This window comes from Corylus avellana, chromosome 5 (genome assembly GCF_965113065.1).
Source record: "Corylus avellana chromosome 5, dhCorAvel1.hap1.2, whole genome shotgun sequence".
NCBI classification, from domain to species: domain Eukaryota; kingdom Viridiplantae; phylum Streptophyta; class Magnoliopsida; order Fagales; family Betulaceae; genus Corylus; species Corylus avellana.
In genome coordinates this window covers 19,361,811-19,383,116 of record NC_142494.1, presented here as the reverse complement: position 1 = coordinate 19,383,116, position 21,306 = coordinate 19,361,811, and the positions used below count along the sequence as shown (strand labels likewise).

Here is a 21,306-nt window from a genome sequence, read left to right as displayed (position 1 = left end):
TGATCAAATTTTCTGTCTCTTATTGGGGTGGTCAACATGGTACGTCTCTCTCTCTCTCTGATCTTCATTTTGTATGATTTTCTTATAATGGGTGAGAATGACTTTAGAAATAAATTTCAAGTATTGAAGAAAAAAAGGCAGGCATGCCATAACAATTTGGTTGATAGTTAGTTGTATATGAATCATCCCGTATCTCTGCATTGACATCTTGAAATTTTGGATCAGGTTCATAGATTTTTCCAGTACATCATTTCTTTACAATTTGTCTTTTTATTATGATTATATCACATACAATTTAATGGTTTCAACTATTTGAATAGTGATTTGTCCCTTTCTATATTATTTTTGTTTCTTGTATATATTATTTTTTCATGATGAACTCTAATTCTCCAAAACGAACACTGATAGCTACTTTCCGTTAATTATTTTGGAATAAAATCATTCAAGTGCAATGATGCTTAAATTTTTTACAAAATATTCATATCTTATTCTTAATGCCACAATCAAAATGACAAGGCTATTTTAAAGTGCCTTTAATTTAATTGCTCATATGGCAAATGAAGCTAATTGCCATATACTATATATGTATATACATATAGTTTTACTCTGAAACAAACGTTTGATTGCTATGCATAATGATTTTATGTGCAAAATAAAAATGTACGTTTGGGTTAATTAGGCGAATGCGGCGTCTGGAATGGCTGTGAGTGATGAATGCAAACTGAAGTTCTTGGAACTAAAAACAAAGAGGAACTACCGGTTCATTATCTTCAAGATTGAGAATCAGGAAGTGGTGGTGGAGAAAGTCGGAAGCCCAGATGAAACCTATGACGACTTCACTGCATCTATTCCTGCTGATGAGTGTCGCTATTGTGTCTTTGATTTTGATTTCATCACTGAAGAGAACTGCCAGAAAAGCAAGATTTTTTTCATTGCATGGTAATTTACTTTTTCCTCAATATATATATATAGAGAGAGAGAGAGAATAAAAGCACCCACATATATATATGACTTTCATGAAAGCCCTTCTCCTATTCTTATGAGCAAAAATCATGGCAAATTTTGCTTCCCAAAGTAATGGAAAGTGACAAAAATGGGTTTAGAGAATGCATGCCAAATATTATATACGTTTGGCTTCCAAGCTGAAGGATGCAGGAGATTAAATATATATGAGATGCAATGGCATCTGTGAAAGTTAAATCCCTTGTTTTTTCAGGTCGCCAGATACATCAAGAGTGAGAAGTAAGATGGTGTATGCCAGCTCCAAGGATAGATTCAAGAGGGAATTGGACGGCATTCAAGTGGAGTTACAAGCAACAGATCCTAGTGAAATGAGCCTTGACATTGTAAAAGGGCGAGCACTTTAAATATTTCTCACTTTTCCCTTTTGATCTTTCAACCCTTCTTACAAATTACATTTCATGAGCACTATCAAGTATCATCAATTTTTTGTTCTTTTCCGTTGTATGGGTTTTATACTAAACCTGTAGTCTATATCATCCTATGAATTCATCTGTTATGATTAATGCTTTTTAGGTTGTTTGTCTTGAATCATCATGTTTCTTATATGGCGATTGACTAGACAACTGGGGGAGTGGGTGTTCTATTGATTAGGTAAGCAGCAGTTAGGATGGCATCTCCCCAAAAAATGTGTGAGTAAGTTGGCTTGAAAAAAGGCAAGCTTAAGACATATTGAGAAGCTGTCTATTCTTGCGTTCAACTACTCCATTTTGTTGTTGAGCGGAAACGCAACTAGTTTGATGGATGATCCCCTTTTTAGAACCATTGTCACTGCAAATGATCTTGATTTTGGCTGAAAATTGGTTATTGACAAGTTGGGTGAACCCATGTACCACTTACTCCATAAATTTGAACTCAGTGCAACTTGGATCATATTTTGAAATTTTAGTGTCAATTTGCTCCCTCAGTCCAAATCTGTCGTTAAGTTTGGAGGTACTAAGAATATATAAAATTTCTAAATTATCCTTTTATATAGAAAAAAAGAGTATCAAATGTTAAACAAAAAATAAAAAATTGATCAACCGCATTCTTAAATACGACTTATATGTTGATTTTCAGTGATATAGGGGTGATAATTTATAGGAGAAAAGTGTAATTTGCACAAAAGAAAAAGGAAAAAAAAATAAAAAACGTAGAAGAAGAACAAATTTGCTTCAAATGCAACTCCAGTTTCTTTAGAAAATCGTCCCCGAGCAACACAAGTTGCAGTCAAGTGAAATCAAAAGCAATCATTGATTTTTGGTAACGGTTTAAAGTTTGTGTATCTAACGGTGTATATGATCTCATATTATTTAATTTTTTTAAAAGACATGTTAACATTGACATCATATACACCGTTAAATGCACAAACTTTAAATCATGACCATTAAATGAATCTTCTACATTTTATTAGGAATAGAGAGGATTCTATTTTGTGTTCAAGCAAGTCTAAAATGATATTCTGTTTAAAGCTTGCAATTGCTACCTTCAAATCTCACAATACATTTTAACAAGACAGACACATGCACCACTGTGATCAACATCAATGGAAAAAGAAATTTCTCAACTCTTAACTACTCAAATAATGATTTATTTATTCTGTGTTGATAGCATATAAAATGGGACATATATGAAAAAACTAATTGAGCAGTAACTGAATACGAAATTTACATTTATATGTAGACTTCAAATTTGAAAAGAAACCTTCTAAGCCTGCTTATTTTGATTTTCCCAAAACTTTTTCTCCCATAATTCCACTTGTTTTATTGTATTTTCCTTTGTCTTAAGAAAGGCATGAAGAGATGGAGGATCAAATGGTGGAGGCATAGTGCATGGGCTCGTGTACTTGGGACCTTTTACCATGGATTCCATAAAAAATTTCTTCTGCAATCCTTCTGCTGGGCAAGCCATCGTCTCTGAACAGAGTTCAACAGCATGCCTAGGCCTAATGGGCTTAAATGTTAAGAGCTTAGCATACTGATTTAAAAGATGAAACATGTAATCATACACATAATCCATCTTCAACTCCTCTTGAATGAATTCGCTTGCTGCTTTCCCAATTTCTTGTGCCTGAATAATCCAAGAAACATAAGTAAAAAAGAAAAGTGAAATATATCTGCAGTTAAACTAGTTGTTCAGCTCTTTTTCTTTTGTACTCATATGAGTTACAAATTGCAAAAGAACAAAAAATGATGAGATAATTCGACATTTGAAAGCCACAAACTAAGCTTCTAAGCAATAAATTCTATCAAGCCTGAGAAAGTTCAAAACTTATTATCTGAAATCATTCCCTTATAGCAATTTTTGGCACTGATAATACTTACATAGTCATGTACAACATCTGTTGAACAAGCCTAAGTATAATATTACCTTTTTCTTGTGGCCATTGCCCCAATCTACAGCAAACTTAATAGATCTGCACTTGTCATCATCCCTAATAGGCCAGTAGTGGTGCACTGGCTTCATACTTCTCGTGAAGAAATCATAGTAGTGGGGCTTTACCAGAAAGGAAACAGAATCACAAGCAAGAATGTATTTTTCACTGACAGACCAGGCAGAGCCTTCAATATAGATCTTATACCTGCATACATTGTGAAAACCAAAATTAATAATTGATAATGCAAATAGAGAGAGAGTACAAAGTGAACATACATGGAGTAGAGCAAACAAATTATCTGATAAAAAATCAGAACTGAAAAAACACGTGCCATGCACAAAACGTGAAAATTTAAATCTTTCACCTATGATTGCATTGGCTAGCCAAGTCTGACTGCTTGTACCCTTCCTGTGATTCCCGCATCCAATCCTGCAAATGGATTTATAATTATCATAAAAGTTGCTACATTTTTGTGATAGATGACACAACATATTTGCAAAATTCCATGTGCTCAGAAGGAAAAGATTTCTCTATCAATCCCCATTACCATAAAAACCCTTATGTTACATGTTACTCAAGAACACACAGGCAGCAATAATTAATAAAACCTGTAGATAATTAGAACAAAATGCCCTTGATCTTTTTTAAAAGGGTATATTCCTATGATAGGTTCCCACCTACACCCTAAAGAATGCTCCACTTGGAGCTTCCCTTATTACAGCATTCTGATTTCCTCGTTGCCGTATACCCTCAGCTGTGATGAATATTCAATTACTGTATTTCCATCTTTAGCATTTGATAACTGTATTTCCATGTTTAGCGCACGATTTAGGGGATTTGTCTTTAGTCTCATTGTGTTATAAGCAAAATCACGACTGTACAAAACACATCAATACAGAGAACATTCTTTCATCTCCTTCGTTGTTCTGCTCCATGGCCTTTCATGGCCTGATATACAACTTGCTGAATTTATTTTAGCAATATTTGCCTTCATTGTAGTTTTTCGTTCTGTCAACTCTTTGTGACAGATTCATCTATATCGTCACTGTGTCCAACAGGTGACACAACTTCACCGAATGGAGAAACCGCAACATTACCGAAACGAGTAATATCTCGTCCCCATATTTCCTTCATCCTGCTGATCATCCTGAAGCGGTTTTGGTTTCCACCCCGCTCAAAAGTGAAAATTACACCACCTTGAAAAAGGCTATGAAGATGTGTTAAACGCCAAGAATAATCTTGCTTTTGTAGATGGGACACTCACCAAACCAAAATCAAACATAGCAGAGATTCTACTGTGGGAAAGGTGCAACAACATGGTGCTATGTTGGATCCTCAACTCGATTGAAAAATCACTGATCAAAAGCATTGTATAACGTAACAGTCCTCAAGAGGTATGGACTGATTTAGAAGAACATTTTTCTCAAAGCAATAATCCTACAATTTTTAAACTGAAAAGAGATAAATGTAACTTGAGTCAGTATCAAATGTCTGTTGCTGTCTAATACAATACAATCAAATCCTATAGGGATGAGTTGGAGTTGACCACACTCATTTTCATCCCAGATTTGTTCACGCGGTTCACTTAAGGAACTCACACAAATGCAAGAAACTGAGCTTATATTCAATTCCTTCAATGATTCATATACATCTATCCATAGTCAAATTATTGCCATGGATCCTCTCCTAATGTCGGAAAGATGTATTCCATCATACATCAAGAAGAAAAACAAAGGCTGCTTCATTTACCATTGCCAAACACATCTGATAAAGTAGCCATGGCAGCAAACCTCAAGACTCCCCAAAGACTCCCAGTTATCATTTTGATGAGTCAAAGGGATGAGGCCGAGGCCGACCAAAGTGTGACCATTGTTGTGCTCTTGGTCGTTGGAAAGTAAAGTGCTACATACTAGTGGGTTATCCACCCAATTGGGATCATTCATGTCTGAATCAGAAAACTGCTATTAACAAGGGCTCCTCGTCTCATCATGCAGCCAAGTCATGGTTCATTGCAACAACAAGAGAGTGCTATTACAGGGCTTTCTGCTGACCAATATCGTCAGTTAATGGAACTTCTATCACCCAACATCAACCCATGGGCGCCAATCTTGCTGATAATTCTCACCTCAACCTTGTAATTCAGTTCCTTCTTCTGATTTGTCTGATTGGATCATAGATACTGGAGCCTCTGACCACATGACATCTATGTTGCCACACTTCACTACCTCTCATGAAATTTCTAATGCTAGTCCCATTATGCTTCCCATGGGTGATATTGTTCCTATTTTACGCATTGGACGAGTCAGATTATCCCCAACTCTATCCTTGAATATTGTTCTCTATGTTCCAGATTTTGAATTTAATCTACTTTCTATTAGCAAATCAACTAAAGCATGAATTTGTGTTGCCATTCTTTTTCCCACCTTTTATGTTTTTTAGGACCTGTCCTCGAGGAAGCTTATTTGAATGGTGAACTTTGTGATGGACTCTACTATTACAAGCCCTTGCCACAACCATTGTCTAGTGCCATGCACTTTCGAAATGCACCTGACCCTGCCTTGTAGCATCAGCATCCTGGGCACTTGTCAGCCTCTCATTTGATTAAAAAAAAATTTTATTTCTAGTTCAACTTCTTATTGTGATGTTTGTGAACAGGCTAAGCAGCCTCGTCGTCCTTTTCCCTTGCATTGCAATAGAAGTACTGTCATTTTTAATTGAATTCATTGTGATATTGGGGAGGCTACCCAACTCCTTCACATATGGGTGCTCATTATTTTTTACTATTGTTGATGATTATCCTCGGAACACAGGGATATATTTGATGCGGTTCAAATTTGAAACTTACACTTGCCTTAAACATATCCGCCTTCTAATCAAAAATAAATTTTCATGTTCAGTTTGTCATATACGTACTGATCAACAGGCAAGCATTTTTGTCAAATAGAATGCAATTTTTCTTTCATGAGCAGAGCATAATCCATGAGCATACTTGTGTTGAAACCCCTCAACAAAATGGAGTAGCTGAACATAAATACTGACATCTCCTCACTGTAGCGTGATGTCTGCAATTTCAAGCCAATCTTTCCATCGCCTTCTAGGGTGAGTGCATTCTAATTGTTGCATATTTTCTCACCTTCTAAATGCGACTTCCAGATTTCTGGTTTTTCAAACTCTAATTGGACAAGCTGTCCTGTTACTCGGCGCTCCACCACTGGTTGCTTCACTAAACTTGGTGACAATCCTATATCTTGCTAAACTAAGCCTAATATCGTGCCATGGCTGCCACCACTTTTAAACTTCTTTGGCTCAAGTTACTTTCCAAGACCTTAGCATAGGTCACCTGCACCTATCAAGCTCTATTGTGATAACAAGCCACTCTTCATATAGCTGGCAATCCAGTTTTCCTGAATGCACTAAGGATATTCAAATTGATTGTCAGCTTCTACATCAAAAAAACTCCGTGCTAAGGTCATCGCCGCCTCTTATTGTATTTCCATCTTTAGCATTTGTTAAATGTATTTCCATGTTTATTGGGATGAATCATGGGATTTGTCTTTAATCTCATTGTATTATAATAAGCATGTGCCTTCCCACTGAAAACTATAAACTAAGCTCGAGAGCCGAATTGCCGTTCCTTTTTTGATGCTAGGCCGGAATATCATCCATAACAGATAATTGAAAGAAAGAAAGAAATTCATAATATTACCTGAGCATATACACGAGCATTCCAATCCTGATTTTCTGAGACATTACATTTGAGGAGCTCTTGTCTTGTTACAGCAACCGTCGGATTGCCCTTCCAGTAAGCATAAGGTTCCCTATCCATCCATCTTATCCTCTTGTTTCCTTCTTTTAGGTCTCTCAACAAAGATTCCCATGGCTTTATATTGATCTCAGCCCTACACAAGAGTACATGTCATGTTAGGACTTAGGAAGCAGACGATACAAAATCAATTGAATGGAAAAGTTTTTCCCTATAACAATCAATATAATCCTGAAGATTTTCCTTAAACAAGAGAATTAAGTATTATTCAGTAGGAAATTAAATGATATCATTTCAATGATATGATGAAAATGGTCACCGTTATAATCTCCTGCACAAGGTGCATTAATTGTTAAGTTTTTTATTTTTTATTTTTTATTTTTGATGAATGAGTAATTCTTTCATGTATATATATCAACATTTAAGTACAAAGCACCCTAGCTATTATTTAGCCAGAAACTCCAGGAGACAAGCAGCCTCCTGAACACTACACAACTATTATTTAGAAATTAAATAATTCATTTTTTTTATATGCATTTATTATCGTATTTCCATTTAATAATTCAATATTTATCATGTTTTCATTTTTTAATATCGAATGCATTTAATTTTAAAATAATAATTAAAATTTGGAAAAAAGAAAATATTCTAATGTTTAAGTCGCGACATTTTTATTCCATAATTATTCTAAAGTTAGCAACTTATAGTCCCAACTAACTTTGGGTCAAGAGGGAGGTTAGCGGAGACTGTCACGACATGACCATTGTAAAATTGAGAAATATTACACATACTCTCACTCTCACACTCCCAAATGCACCCTTTCAGCAGTAGCACCAAAAGTCATCATCATAGTGATTTTTATTGCTAATCAGAGATAGAATGCCATGAGAGTCGTGAGCATTATTTTTGTTGGGGTAATTATAAAAAAAAAATTATGGTATTAGTTTTTCTAGAGAAGAAAAAAAGGTCTTACCATCCCCAGAAAGACCAATCAGGGAAAACAATATCCAGTGAGTCATCATCACTACAGTACCGAAACAGCGGTGGTGGGTCCGAGGCGTTGGATCGTCGATAGTCCCTTGTCTTTATGACTGGCCAATCAACGCAATCAAACATCAGCTCCAAGTCAGGCACTTGACCCGGGTACCTCCGTAGTAACTGTAGGATTCCCCACAACGTAAAAACATCTCTTGTCTGAAACGCCCTCTGATATTTCTCCACGTAAGCCCTGCCCTTCACTATCACCAATCTAAAGTTGGCCGTCCGTTTGGCCCTCCCCACCATGTCCCTCGTGATCCCTGTGTAGGCCCAGGGACGAAGATCTTCATAGATCCAACGGAAGTATTCTGGACACGTGGCGGGTGGTGGACGGTCAGGATCTTCTTCTGGATGGAAAGTTGTTGGGTAGTTGGAAGGGCAGGTCCGTGTGAGGTTGTAGGCTGCACAGTTGAGTGGGATCTCAATTGGGTGTGAGGGCGTTTTCGGGAATTGGGGATTTCTGTGAGGGTATATGTGGGATGTTCTTGTAGTTAGTATCGACGGTCGGGGCGGTAAATTGCCAGCTAAACCCTGTGACATTGACACGGAGCAGGGAGCACAATGAGGAAAAGTCAATAATGGGAAATTCTATTAGTCAAATAGTGAACATAATTTAATTCCTAAAATACAGTGTTAAATTAAATAATTATTTTTTAACGCTTACTTTGAAAATTTTATAAAGAAAGAAAGAAAGAAATATCATGTACGACTATGTGCAGGGGCAGAATTGTAAGACTCTATGCATGAACTAGAACCATCGGGACCAAAAGAGGCCCCACGTGCTCGTGTAAGTCATAGCGAAAAACTCGTGGGCCTCGATGACTTGATGCGAGGGTCACCGACACTCACGCCGCATGATACGTTGTTCCCGCTTTGTTTTATCACGCCTCTATTATAAATAACCGCATTAGTATTTACACTTATTTATACTCCTAAATTGCTTATTAGTCTTTCTGTTTGTTTGCAAATTCAATGAGTACAGTCAAAGGTTAATGAATACAGTCAAACCCACATCAATTTTTAGAATAAATGTGAGATGATAGTATACTATGTAATGTTACTCTTCTCAGAAGAGTAATGCTATATGCATGTACCACACAAATCCACCCTCAATGAAAGAAAAATGAAAATTCAATGATAAATTGATAATGCCATGTCAATAATGCAATAGCAATGGAATAGATTAGTGTCCCATATTGATAACGTTTTAAGAAAAATAATAATTAATATATTTATTGGACTTTTGGTCTAAACGTATTATTATAATATGTATATTAACTTTCTCTCCTTTTTTTTTTTTTTTTTTTTTGTTGAGAAAAAGATTACTCTTTATTCAAATGATGATAAATTTCATAAATACAATTAGGATCTCCTCAATTCAAACATGATCAATAACTTTCCTAGTAACTTCCTTAGCTAGCCCATGAGTCACAAAGTTAGCTTCTCGTTTAACATGGCTAATCGTCTAGCTATATTAACTTACTCTTATTTAATTTTCTTTGTGCTTCTCTCTCTAACCAGGGTGCCATATATATCATTATTATTTAAAAAAAAAAAAATGCCATAGTTTTCTTAAATTATCATCATTGTATTATTTATTCGTTCAGGTGTAATTTGAAGTTTATTTATTTTGAAATTTATGATATTAATTTGTATTTTCCATCTAAATCAATAGTAATTAGCTGAACAAATTAAACATGTTCATTTTAATTTTTAAATATAAAAATATTTGATCTTCCACGTAAATGGTATTTGAGAATGCATGGGATGATTCAGTAATTTTTCTTTTTAACATTTAAGTTTCCCTGTTAAGATAAAGTACAACGACAGTATCATCTTCCCACCATATCCGGAGCGATGATATCATCGTTCCGGATATGGTGGGAAGATGATACTGTCGTTATAGGGATGATTTAATCTCTGTTCGATGATAGCAAAATTTTAAAAATAAAATTAAGTACAAATTTTTATTGAGTTAAAACTCGATCGAGATTTTTTTTTTTTTTGGTGAGATTTAAAACTCAAGAATAAATTTATATATACTGAAAAAACAAAGTGGGGGACTAGTAAGATAAATACTTACACTTGTGTCGAGCAGGCGCGTGGAGACAAACGCGCCGACAAGGAGGAGGATGCAACAGAGGAAGATGCCAGAGGATCTTGCAGGTGACTGCATGGATGGCCGCCACATCATGTGTTTGAAGTGATAATAAATCCCCAAGCCGTCGGAGAAACACCTCTGAAACCTCTGCATATTGTACTCTCTCATACTCTTCTCATGTTTTAACTACTTTCTAACAACCACGTCGGTGTCGGTGACCAATTTCAGCTGATTTCCTCAGCTAGGTTGTTGGCCTAATCTAGTTGCCTCATCCGCATTGATCACTTTTCCCCTGAACGGATTTTTCCAATGCAAAACTTGGCCGGAGCAGGTTTTGGAAGACGCAGATAGGAAAAAAAAAAAAAGTGCTCTGATTTGGGTTCAGCTGAAAAATGGACCTCACTCAGAAATTAAGATCAAGGGAAAGGGGAAATTAATGGAAGTAAGAGACTGTGAAAAACAAGGCTACGGAGGAGATAAAATTTCGGGGTTCACTGAGAAGAAGGGAAAGTAAAGATACCATGAGAGAGAGTGAGAGAGGAAAACAGGGAGCGATGGGAAACGAGAGCAGCCTCAGAAAAAGGGCGATGAAGGCGTAAAAAGAGGACTTATTTGAGGTTGATTCTCGTGACAAGAAAGGGGAACGGGTGTGGAATCTCCCGATTGTTTAATACTAGTGATTGCATAAGAGTGCAATACAGAGGAGTGTCACTGCGGGGAAGAGTCAAAAATGTGAAAATTATCAGCGCTTTCATATGCAATATTTCTTGCCAAATTCTGAGTATCATTTTTCATTGGGAATCTAGAAGGGATTACGTGGCTGTTGATTTCGAGATTCTTTTTTCATTTTTTTTAACTTTTAGCAGGGGGCAGGGGGCAGGGGGCAGACGGAGACCTACCCTTAAGGGGGGGAGGAGGGGGCAATTATCACCTCTAAGAGCATTGGGCCATTGTCAATAATTTATTATTATTATTATTTTTTAAAGAAATAAAATTATGTTTTATTTTTCTATCTTATTGTTCTTATCTTTGCATATACTATTAAAATATTATTTATTTATAAAATATAAATTCTTTGTCTATCTTTTATTTTTTATTTTTACAAAATTTTAACACAATCTAAAAAAAATATATAAAATTTTTATGTTAAAATATAAATAAAAAAGCTATAGAAAAACTAAAGTAGTTTCCACTTTCATTATATAACAGGTAAGGAAGCATAATCCTTCTTGGGTCAATTGCCTAATTAAGGTGACCGATTAGGAAAAAAAAAAAAAAAAGCCCATGGTGACGTGCGAAATAATAAAAGTGGTGATTCCCAAAAAAGAAAAAGAAAACAAAGGCTAATTTCTGTAGGAGACTTGCCGAAGACAGACTTTAAACTATGACCATTAATAGGATATTTTACATTTTATTAGAAATAGAGAGGATTCTATTTCGTCTCATAAAGGCTTTTTGAGCAAGTTTATAAATGAAATTATAATCAGATAGACACATCTCTCCAATTCATTTAAGCTGGATGATATTTAGTTAGTTATATTAGAGTTGTATTTTTGTCCTTTTAAAAAATAAAAAGACAAAAATACTCCTATCAAATTATCTAGTTTCTCAACTCTTAACTACTCAAATAATGATTTATTTATTCCTTCCGTGTTGACAATGACCAAAAAAACTAATTTGAGCAGTAACCGAATACGAAACATTGTAGAATTCAACAAGTTCTAATTAGCCTGCTCATTTTGGTTTTCCCAAAACTTCTTCTCCCATAATTCCACTTGTTTTATTGAATCTTCCTTTGTCTGCAGAATTGTATGAAGAGATGGAGGATCATATGGCGGAGGCATAGTGCATGGGCTGGTGTACACGGGACCTTTTACCATGGATTCCACAAGAAATTTCTTCTCCAACAATCTTTGTGATAGGCAAGCCATTGACTCCGAACAGAGCTCAACAGCATTTGCAGGTATAACGGGCTTAAATGTTAAGAGCTTAGCATACTGATTTAGAAGATGAAACATGTAATCATAGATATATTCCATCTTCAACTCCTCTTGAATGAATTCGCTTGCCGCTTTCCCAATTTCTTGTGCCTCTTTCTTGTGGGCATTGCCCCAATCTACAGCAAACTTAATGGATTTGCACTTGTCATCATCCCTTACAGGCCAGTAGTGGTGCAGTGGCTTCAAACTTCTCGTGAAGAAATCATAGTACTGGGGCTTTACCATTAAGGAAACAGAATCACAAGCAAGAATGTATTTTTTACTCACAGACCAGGCAGTGCCTTCAATATATATCTTATACCTATGATCGCATTGGCTACCCAAGTCTGACTGCTTGTACCCTTCCACTTTTTCCCGCTTCCAATCCTGCAAATGGATTTATAACATTTTTTGTGATAAACGACACAACATATTTGCAAAACTCCATGTTTAATGCATGTTTAGTGGGATGAATCATGGGATCAATTTGTCTTTAATCTCATTGTATTATGATAAGCAAAGACACGACAGTACTTATCATAACATGCAGATCATTGAAAGGAAGAAAGAAAGAAATTCATAATATTACCTGAACATATAAACGAGCATTCCAATCCATATTTTCTGAGACGTTACATTTGAGGAGGTCTTCCCTTGTTACAGCAACCGTCGGATTGCCCTTCCAGTAAGCATAAGGTTCCCTGTCCATCCATCTCATCCTCTTGTTTCCTTCTTTTAGGTCCGTCATCAAAGATTCCCATGGCTTTATATTCGTCTCAGGCCTAAACGAGAGTACATGCCATGCATGTTATATAAGACTTGGGAGTTGGGAAATGATACAGTCGTGTACCAGCCTACTAAGTAGTATTTAAGATTGTCTTTAAGGAGTAGTTTAATCAGCTGTAGACCATGTTTAATAAAGCGGAGGTTACTAGTTTGAATCATTATCTCCCTTCCTTTGTGTCGACATGTCAAAAAAAAAAAAAAAAAAAAAAAAACAATTAGTATTTAAGATCCTTAATTAAAAATTGTAGGGTATTCTACTAAATAGATTTTTCTAAATCTCAACCACTATTTTCATTATTTTCATTATCTATCACCACTAAATAATTTAATTTGAAAATAGTAGTTGAAATTTAAAGAAATCTACTCCATAAAAATATCTAGGATCGGCTAGGTTGGATTAATATACTCTTAAAATTCCTAGGTATTCTCCCAAGTATATTTCCTCAAGTCTAAACTATTATTTTGAAATTAAATAATTCAATTTTTTTGTCCCAAAAAAGTGAAATGATCATTCTACTTTTGTAAAATAATGGACCGGCTCCTCTCTATTTCATTTGAAATGGAGAGAATCCGGGTCCCCTACAATGGCCATTGTAACATTACAATCTCAACCAACCCTTAGTCGAAAGGTCCCTTCAATAGATCGAGATCCCTTACAATTTCTTTTAAATTTGAAATTTTCAAATTCATAAATCTCAGTCATCTATCTCATCTAAGGTTTAAAATAAATCATGTTACAAACATTTGTCCCATTAATATAAAGAATAATAAAATCTTATTTATATTTTAAAAATAATTAAAAAATAAAATAATAAAAAATTAAGCTAGCCACCCCAAGGGCCAAAAAATAAAAATAAAAATTTGGCCCTTGAAGCCACCCCCATGGCCCTTGGGGGTAGATCGACCATCCCCAAGGCCCTTGGGAGTCAATCGGCCACCTTCATGAGCCAAATAATTTTTTGTTTTTTATTTGGCCCTTGGGTGTGGTTTAGCCACCCTCAAGGGCCATGGGGTGGCTTCGGCCACCCCTTGCTTTTTTTAAATTATTTTTAAAATTTTTATTATTTTAAAATATAAATAATATTTTATTATTATTTATATTAATGGGACATATATTTCATTTATGGCCCTAAAATCTCTCTAGAGAGATCTTGGTCATTAACTAGATAATCTCCAGTCCAAAACGGACCGGAAATGATCCTACTTTCAAGGAAAGATAGATTTAGTAGCTTCCTTATTAAATGCAGAAATATGGTTTATTTTAGACTTTTAGATGAGATGGACGGCTAAAATTTATGAATTTAAAAATATCAAATTTAAAGAGAATTCTAGGTAATCTCGATCCTCCATCAACATTGTAAAATAGAGAAATGCTACACTTTCAAATATTAAGATGACACTGAAAATCATAATTAAATTTTGAATAAATTACTGTTAAATTTTGGATCCAATAATAATTCACTCTCAAGTGCTCAAGAAAGTTTCGAAAGCGTGTAGCATTTCTTTAATGAGATAATTAGGTGATAAAATTATGGAATTAGCATTTCTCAATATATAAAAAAAATAAAAAAATAATAATAATAGAAAAAATGGAGAAAGAAGGTCTTACCATCCCCAGAAGGACCAATCAGGAAAAATAATATTCAGTGTGTCATCATCCCCACAGTACCGAAACACCGGTGGTGGGTCCGAGGCATTGGGTCGTTGATAGTCAGTTGTCTTGATGGATGGAATATCCAAGCAATTAAACATCAGCTCCAAGTCAGGCACTTGACCCGGGTACCTCCGTAGTAACTGTAGGATTCCCCACAGCGTAAAAACATCTCTAGTCTGAAACGATCTATGATATTCCTCCACGTAAGCCCTGCCGTTGACTATAACTAATCAAAAATTGTACTTCCCTCTGAGGCTCTCCACCATGTCCCTCGTGATCCCTGTGTGGGCCCAGGGACGAAGATCTTCGTAGATCCAACGGAAGTACTCTGGACAAGTGGGGGGTGATGGACGGTCAGGATCTTCTTCTGGATGGAAGGAGGTTGGGTAGTTTGAAGGGCAGGTCCGTGTGAGGTTGTAGGCTGTACAGTCGAGTGGAATCTCAATTGGGTGTGAGGGCGTTTTCGAGAATTGCGGATTTCTGTGAGGGTATATGTGGGATGTTCTAGTAGTTAGTATCGGTTGGGGTGCTAACTTGGCAGCTGAACCCTGTGACTGTGACACGGAGCTCAATGAAGAAAAGTCAATAATGGGCAATTTTTGTTGTCAAATAGTGAGCATATATAATTTAAATTAAATAATGGTTTTTTAACTCTTACTTTCCAAGATAACCATAACCTTTTGAAAAGAAAGAAATCAAAATATGGTCATAGAAATCAAACGAAGAAAAATTTATAAAGAAAGAAATATCAACTAGGTCCTTTGGAAAGAAATTTCTTTCTAAAAAAACTCAATCAATAACTTCTATAAGGACTTAGCAGTTAGCACAATGCTTGGTGTCTTCGTTTTAGGTTTCTTCGATCTCTGTTTTTGACGGGTTGATTTATATCTAGTTTATAGATCTAAATCTAGCTATAAATCTAGATCTAGTATTTTAAACCTTAGATCTGTTCGTCTTTTTCGACCAATACGTGTTTTTCGAAGGGATGTATACGATGCTATACTCCTTCGCTGCTGCTTGTGGGGTTTTTGTTCTTTTTTGTTTTTTATTTTTTAGTTAACTTGGCCTTTAGGTTGATGATGGATTTATTGTCCTGGCCTTGGGGTTGAGGATGAAGTAAATCGGTGTGGGGGCTTAAATCGCACAGCCGAATTTTTAGTTTTTAGTTATTTTTTATTTCTATTTTTGTATCTGGGTTACACATGTCCTAGATCTAGTCTGCACGAAGCAGATATGTTCCTTAAATGTAGTTGTACATGGGTTACCGGAAGCTTGAAGTCATTTTTATGACTTTGTAACCTTCATAGCTTTTGGTTATAATTTTTTCAGAGTTGTATGTTCAGTAATGTAAGAGCTTTATGCTCATGAAATTTCATCAATAGAAGTTTCACATTTTTCAAAAAAATAATAATAATAAGTTGGTATTTTAATTATATTTGGGTCTTATTAGTTTATTTGGGCTTGGCCCAAAGTCATCTAACCTAAAGTTAGTGATATTTTATAATTAGATAATGAGCTTAGCCGAAAGTCAGTCAAATTAGGGTTAGAATTTATTTTACAGATTATGATTAATGAAAAAAATGTTTTCTTGGAGGCATGATTGTGCTCTTCTTGGTGGTGAGGCTCTACCAAAACCTTATTGTTGAGCGTGAGACTCTGATCAACATGGTTTATCTTATTATTTTTGATCTATTTTCTATTGTTCTCCTTCAATTCTGTTTCTAGCATGTAAAATTACTCTTCTCAAAAGAATAATATTATATACCACATGACACCATTATCCTATCTTAACCTAATGTTGTCAATACATTCTTAATAAAAAAAAAAAGAAAAAAAACTTCAGCATAGAATAGTAGTAGAATGATGGTGTAATATAAAATATTACACTTCTAAAAAAAAAAAATGCCATATTTTTCTTAAATTATCCCATATATAGTGTTCTGAATATATATATAAGTGTTACGTACACATTTATATTTGGCTCATTTTTTGTTCATTCTTTTGCAAATTTATCATTAAATTTGTAAGACCTACACGTGGTTCCATTCAATTGTTGATTTGTTGATATATTATATAGAGATTGACAAGAAATAAGTAAAAGATAGAAAACAAACATATCATGAACAATGATATTGTGCATTCAAAATCAAAATGTGAAGATAATTGATGGCGTAAACTCTCTTAATATTTCAGAGAGATTGAAGTGTTAAATAATAGTTTATTATAGTTTATAGAATTACTCTCCAGATGATAATGTCATTATAGGGATTGCAAAATTTAATAAAAATAAAAATAAATAAATAAAGTCCAAATTTTTATTGAACTAAAACTCAAGAATAAATTTAGATTTACTCGTGAAACAAAGTTAAATACTTACACTTGTGTCGAGCAAGTGCGTGGAGACATATGCCCCGACAATGAGGAGGAGGCAACAGAGGAAGATGCCGGAGGATCTTGCAGGTGACTGCATGGATGGCCACCACATCATGTGGTTGCAGCGATAATAAAGCCCCGAGCCGTTGGAGAAATACTTCTTCAGCCTCTGCAGATTGTACTCTCTCATACTCTTCTCTTTCTTTTAACTAGTTTCCCACAACCAAGGGCCGGCTGAATGTCTATGTGAATTAAACAATCGTGTAAATTGATCAATGGAATAAGACCCCAAATCTACACAGTTAAATAAATTTCCTTTTATAAAAACAAATTAGTCAATACTTTCTAATTAAGGTAAAAAAATAAATATAAAGAATATAATTGAATTCGAAGATATTAAGACTTTAATGAGAAAGAATTTTACCTAGCTCGACACACTTAATTATAGTAAAATTATAGTTTCCTTGTGTACTCTGATCATGTAATCTCATAACCCACCACTATACGTTACAATGCTTGTCTCTACTGATCTATAACTATTAGATGCACATGCAAATTAAGTGTAAGCGTGCGAAGGAAATCAATAAAATTACCCTAGCTACCCTAATATATATGGTATCAATTAAAGCCCGAAAACAACTAATGTTGTACCCACATTGTCTCAGCGAAGCTCAACAAGACTGATTTTATTGATATGGTGTACGTGCCCAAATCCAGCCTTATCTTTGCGGCTAATTCTCTGCATGCTCCTACGTACGCTTTCTGTCTGATCGAAGATATTCTCCCCAAGCCATCTGTTGCAAAACATCACATGACTTGTGTTGAGAGCTAATCTTTTGCTCTCAGTCCATATGGTACGATCTCGGAGGCTAACTCAAACTAAATCATGATTTTGCATGCACTGAAGCTCGGACCATAATCCGGTCTTTCTCTCCGATGCGACCAGTGATGATTGTAAATGGAGAACCTGGAGGCAGTTTCGGGTGGAAGCTAGTTGGTAAAAGGTGGAGGGCTTCAAGGACGTAGTTAAGCAGGCTTGAAGGAAAAAACATAATTGGGAAAGCCCATGGTCAGCTGTTCATGGGAATCTAAGGAGGTGTAAAACAAATGGCAAGCAATGGGTTAGGAAGAAAATCCAACCCAATGAAGTGCTTATTAGGGAGAAAACTGGAGAGCTAGAACGTCTCCAAACAGCAGCAGACCTTTCGACAATGCAAAAGGAAAAAATCCTTAAAGATGAATTGCATGGGCTGCTCGAACAGGAAGACATCAAATGGCGGCAAAGGTCCAAAGAGGTGATCGGAATACTAAATACTTCCACGCATGTGCTAACCATCGTAGAAGTCGAAACACGATTACGATACACGATTACACAGATTTTGGATGAGGAGGGCAGCACGTGTATGACTCAGAGTTCCATTGAGAAAGCATTTGTTGAGTATTATCAACACCTGTTTACCTCGGCAGCCCACAGAGAATTCAAGACTGCATATAAACTATTGGAGGAAAGGTTCCACCCGAGATGAGCACCCAGCTGTTAGCAGAATTCACGGTTGAGGAAGTGCATGCATGGTGCTATGTTTCAGATGGCTCCTGAAAAAGCCTTGGGTCCAGATGAATTTTTTATTGGTTTCTACCAATAGCACTGGTGAAAAACTTTGTAAAGGTATGTTCAAAGTTGATAATTTTACTCGTACAATAATGTAGTATATATACTACAACTTAACCTAGTGCAGAACACTACAAGACAAAATCAAATATTACAAAATATATATTCTATACACTAAGCAAATCTTCTAGCATGCTTTCTTGCTGTCCAAGCCAACCAATACTTGTGCATCTTTCCCTCTAGAACAGATTTGTTTATAGGCTGTATGATTGGGAGAATCTTCTCTGTATGCTATCATAGGTGGTCGTGGAATGCTCCAAAACTTTCCATATTGGTTTTTTGATTTCCTGTAGTTAAGGGGATTGTTTGTGTTAAATATATTTGATAATATATTAGAAGCGGAAGAAAGAGAGAGAAGAGAGAGAGAGCGAAAGCACACAATGGACTACATTGTATTGACTCTGATAATAATAATGAATACAGAGACCTCTATTTATAGAGAGGCTAGTAACCTAATAGTTTAAGAAAAGGTAAACCTATTAGACTAAGGAAAGGTAAACCTAATAGACTAATAATACCTAAAGAAGTAAATAACAAGTAATATTCTTAACATCCCCCCTCAAACTCAATGTGTAAACTTGAGTTTGGATAAACGAAAAGGGAAAGAAAAATGAATTCGCCGAAAAAGCTGCTTGTGCCGAAACAATTGCCGAAGTAACGCCATAAAAGTTGTTAGAGACTGGTGGATTCTGCCTGAATTTGAGCAATGCATTTAAGCTAGAGCTTGGTTCACTTGGTGGATTCTGCCTGAATTTGAGCAATGCATTTAAGCTGGAGCTTGGTTCACTTGGTGGTAATTTGACTTGAAAACCATATACTAGTAATGAAGAAGCTTGCCTAGTCGGCTGAGAAAAGTAGGTTCGATTAAAAGGGGCTTGTTTGGCCTGTAACCCTTGGACCGTCTCGCCTTGTCGGCTGAACTAAAGTCTGACCTATCTAACTAGTAGATCGTCTCGCCTGGTCGGCTGAGATAAGCAGGGCCGGTTGAAGAGGCTAATCATGCCTGAAACCCTTGGACCGTTAAAAGGTCTGACAAAAAAAAAATTCTCACTAGTAATGGATCAATGGCCTATGAGAGGCTGCAGTGACTGGTGATGGCGGCATTTGACAAGGTTATGTAGGTCGGTTGAAAGGGGCTTCTTTGGCCCGAAAACCCATGGACCTGAGGAAAGATTAGTCTGACCTGAGAGTGCCTTCCGCAAGAAGAATGAACCGGATTGAACTGCGCCAAAGAACAGGCTATAGAACCGAATTGAACAAGCATGAACTAACTTGAACCGCATAAAACAAACGCCTAAATTTGGAGAAGAATCTTGTTTTCTGTCATATAGAGATGCCAAAAGCAAAAATAGACCACAAATTATCAGGACGAAAAATTGAGTAGGAAACACCTGGTCAACTTTTTCAGTGGTCAAAGTCAACACAGTCAACAGTCAACAAGGAAAAGTCAGCCCTGTCAAGGTGATGACGTGGCAGATCTTTCGATGTGCTGATGTGGCAGTTAGCTGACGTGGCATATGAGTTGACACGGCAGGGGCAGATGACGTGGCAGAGACAAGATAGGGCTGACGTGGATCTCTGAAAGGATGACACGTGGCTGCAGAAAATATAAGAAATTCACTGGCGCGTGTGATACACGCGGTTCACTGCGGCGGAGCTGTGGCGCGTGAATCCCACGCGCAGAAGCTTCTACTGGCGCGTGGAGGCGCGTCCAACGTGGTATGGCGGCGTTCTCGGTGGCGATGTGACCGTCGTCGACGGATCTATGGAGCAGTGGACGAAACCAAGCTGATCCACCTCACCTGGCGGTGCATGGAGGCACTGCAGCGGCGCGTGGACTGAGAGCAGCACCTTATGGCAGCGCGTGTCGGTGCGTCCGAGTGTCTTTGGCAGATATCTCGATAGATCTGGACTCGTCTGGTCTTGATCTGGCGATTGACGGTACCGTTGTTGTGATCGGAGCTTTGTAGAGGTCCGTGGCGGAACGGCTGTGGTGGAGCAACCGAAACTTGAGGCGGCGCGTGGAGGTGCGACTTATAACCTTTGGCAGCGTTCTGGACTGAATTGAGACTACCGGCGGAAGATCTATGGAACGGCACCACAACCTGGCTGATCCACCGAACGTGGTGGCATGTGAACAAATCAAAAGCACCTTTGGGCAGCGATGAGGCTATGTGTGGCGACTATAGACTGAGCGGCTCCGGATTTATTGGCTGGCACAATTTTGAGACTATAGGCAGCAGAAAATTTGGCGGCGCGTGATGTAGGGCGACGAGACTGAAATTCTTTAAAAGAAAAAACGCCAGAAAAGACGTTTATTGAAGGCCACAGAAAAGTGGCTCTGATACCATGTTAAATATATTGGATAATATATTAGAAGCGGAAGAAAGAGAGAGAAGAGAGAGAGAGCGAAAGCACACAATGGACTACATTGTATTGACTCTGATAATAATAATGAATACAGAGACCTCTATTTATAGAGAGGCTAGTAACCTAATAGTCTAAAGAAAGGTAAACCTAATAGACTAAGGAAAGGTAAACCTAATAGACTAATAATACCTAAAGAA

The 21,306-nt window shown here is 36.6% G+C and overlaps 2 protein-coding genes and 1 pseudogene across 3 annotated transcripts; 1 reads left to right on the top strand and 2 right to left on the bottom strand.

Moving 5' to 3' along the window:
* Positions 1 to 670: 670 nt before the first annotated feature.
* Positions 671 to 1,367, top strand: LOC148585891 (actin-depolymerizing factor 7). Its single transcript, XM_088517030.1, has 2 exons — positions 671 to 939; positions 1,217 to 1,367. The coding sequence occupies exons 1-2, from the start codon at positions 698 to 700 to the stop codon at positions 1,365 to 1,367; spliced, it is 393 nt and encodes a 130-aa protein (XP_088373156.1). The 5' UTR covers positions 671 to 697.
* Positions 1,368 to 2,569: 1,202 nt separating this feature from the next.
* LOC132183086 (uncharacterized) lies at positions 2,570 to 10,986 on the bottom strand. Its single transcript, XM_059596483.2, has 6 exons — positions 10,261 to 10,986; positions 8,113 to 8,708; positions 7,083 to 7,275; positions 3,741 to 3,805; positions 3,370 to 3,580; positions 2,570 to 3,069 (listed from the first exon to the last, which is right to left on the bottom strand). Exons 1-6 carry the CDS (start codon positions 10,444 to 10,446, stop codon positions 2,707 to 2,709), a joined length of 1,614 nt encoding a protein of 537 aa, XP_059452466.2. The 5' UTR covers positions 10,447 to 10,986; the 3' UTR covers positions 2,570 to 2,706.
* Positions 10,987 to 11,950: 964 nt separating this feature from the next.
* Positions 11,951 to 17,260, bottom strand: LOC132183085 (uncharacterized; annotated as a pseudogene). The gene is made up of 4 exons (XR_015912117.1): positions 17,075 to 17,260; positions 14,653 to 15,245; positions 12,847 to 13,039; positions 11,951 to 12,644 (listed from the first exon to the last, which is right to left on the bottom strand). The product of XR_015912117.1 is annotated as an uncharacterized LOC132183085 (transcript).
* Positions 17,261 to 21,306: the final 4,046 nt, after the last annotated feature.

Bases quoted from the DNA above. Each gene is read 5' to 3' on its own strand.
- LOC148585891 (XM_088517030.1), top strand. From the start codon at position 698: ATGGCTGTGAGTGATGAATGCAAACTGAAGTTCTTGGAACTAAAAACA. The intron at 940-1,216 runs GTAATTTACTTT...TTGTTTTTTCAG, and splicing joins AAGATTTTTTTCATTGCATG to GTCGCCAGATACATCAAGAG.
- LOC132183086 (XM_059596483.2), bottom strand. From the start codon at position 10,446: ATGAGAGAGTACAATATGCAGAGGTTTCAGAGGTGTTTCTCCGACGGC. The intron at 7,276-8,112 runs GTAAGACCTTTT...ACTCTTGTGTAG, and splicing joins GATTGGTCTTTCTGGGGATG to GGCTGAGATCAATATAAAGC. The intron at 3,581-3,740 runs GTGAAAGATTTA...CAATGTATGCAG, and splicing joins GCTAGCCAATGCAATCATAG to GTATAAGATCTATATTGAAG.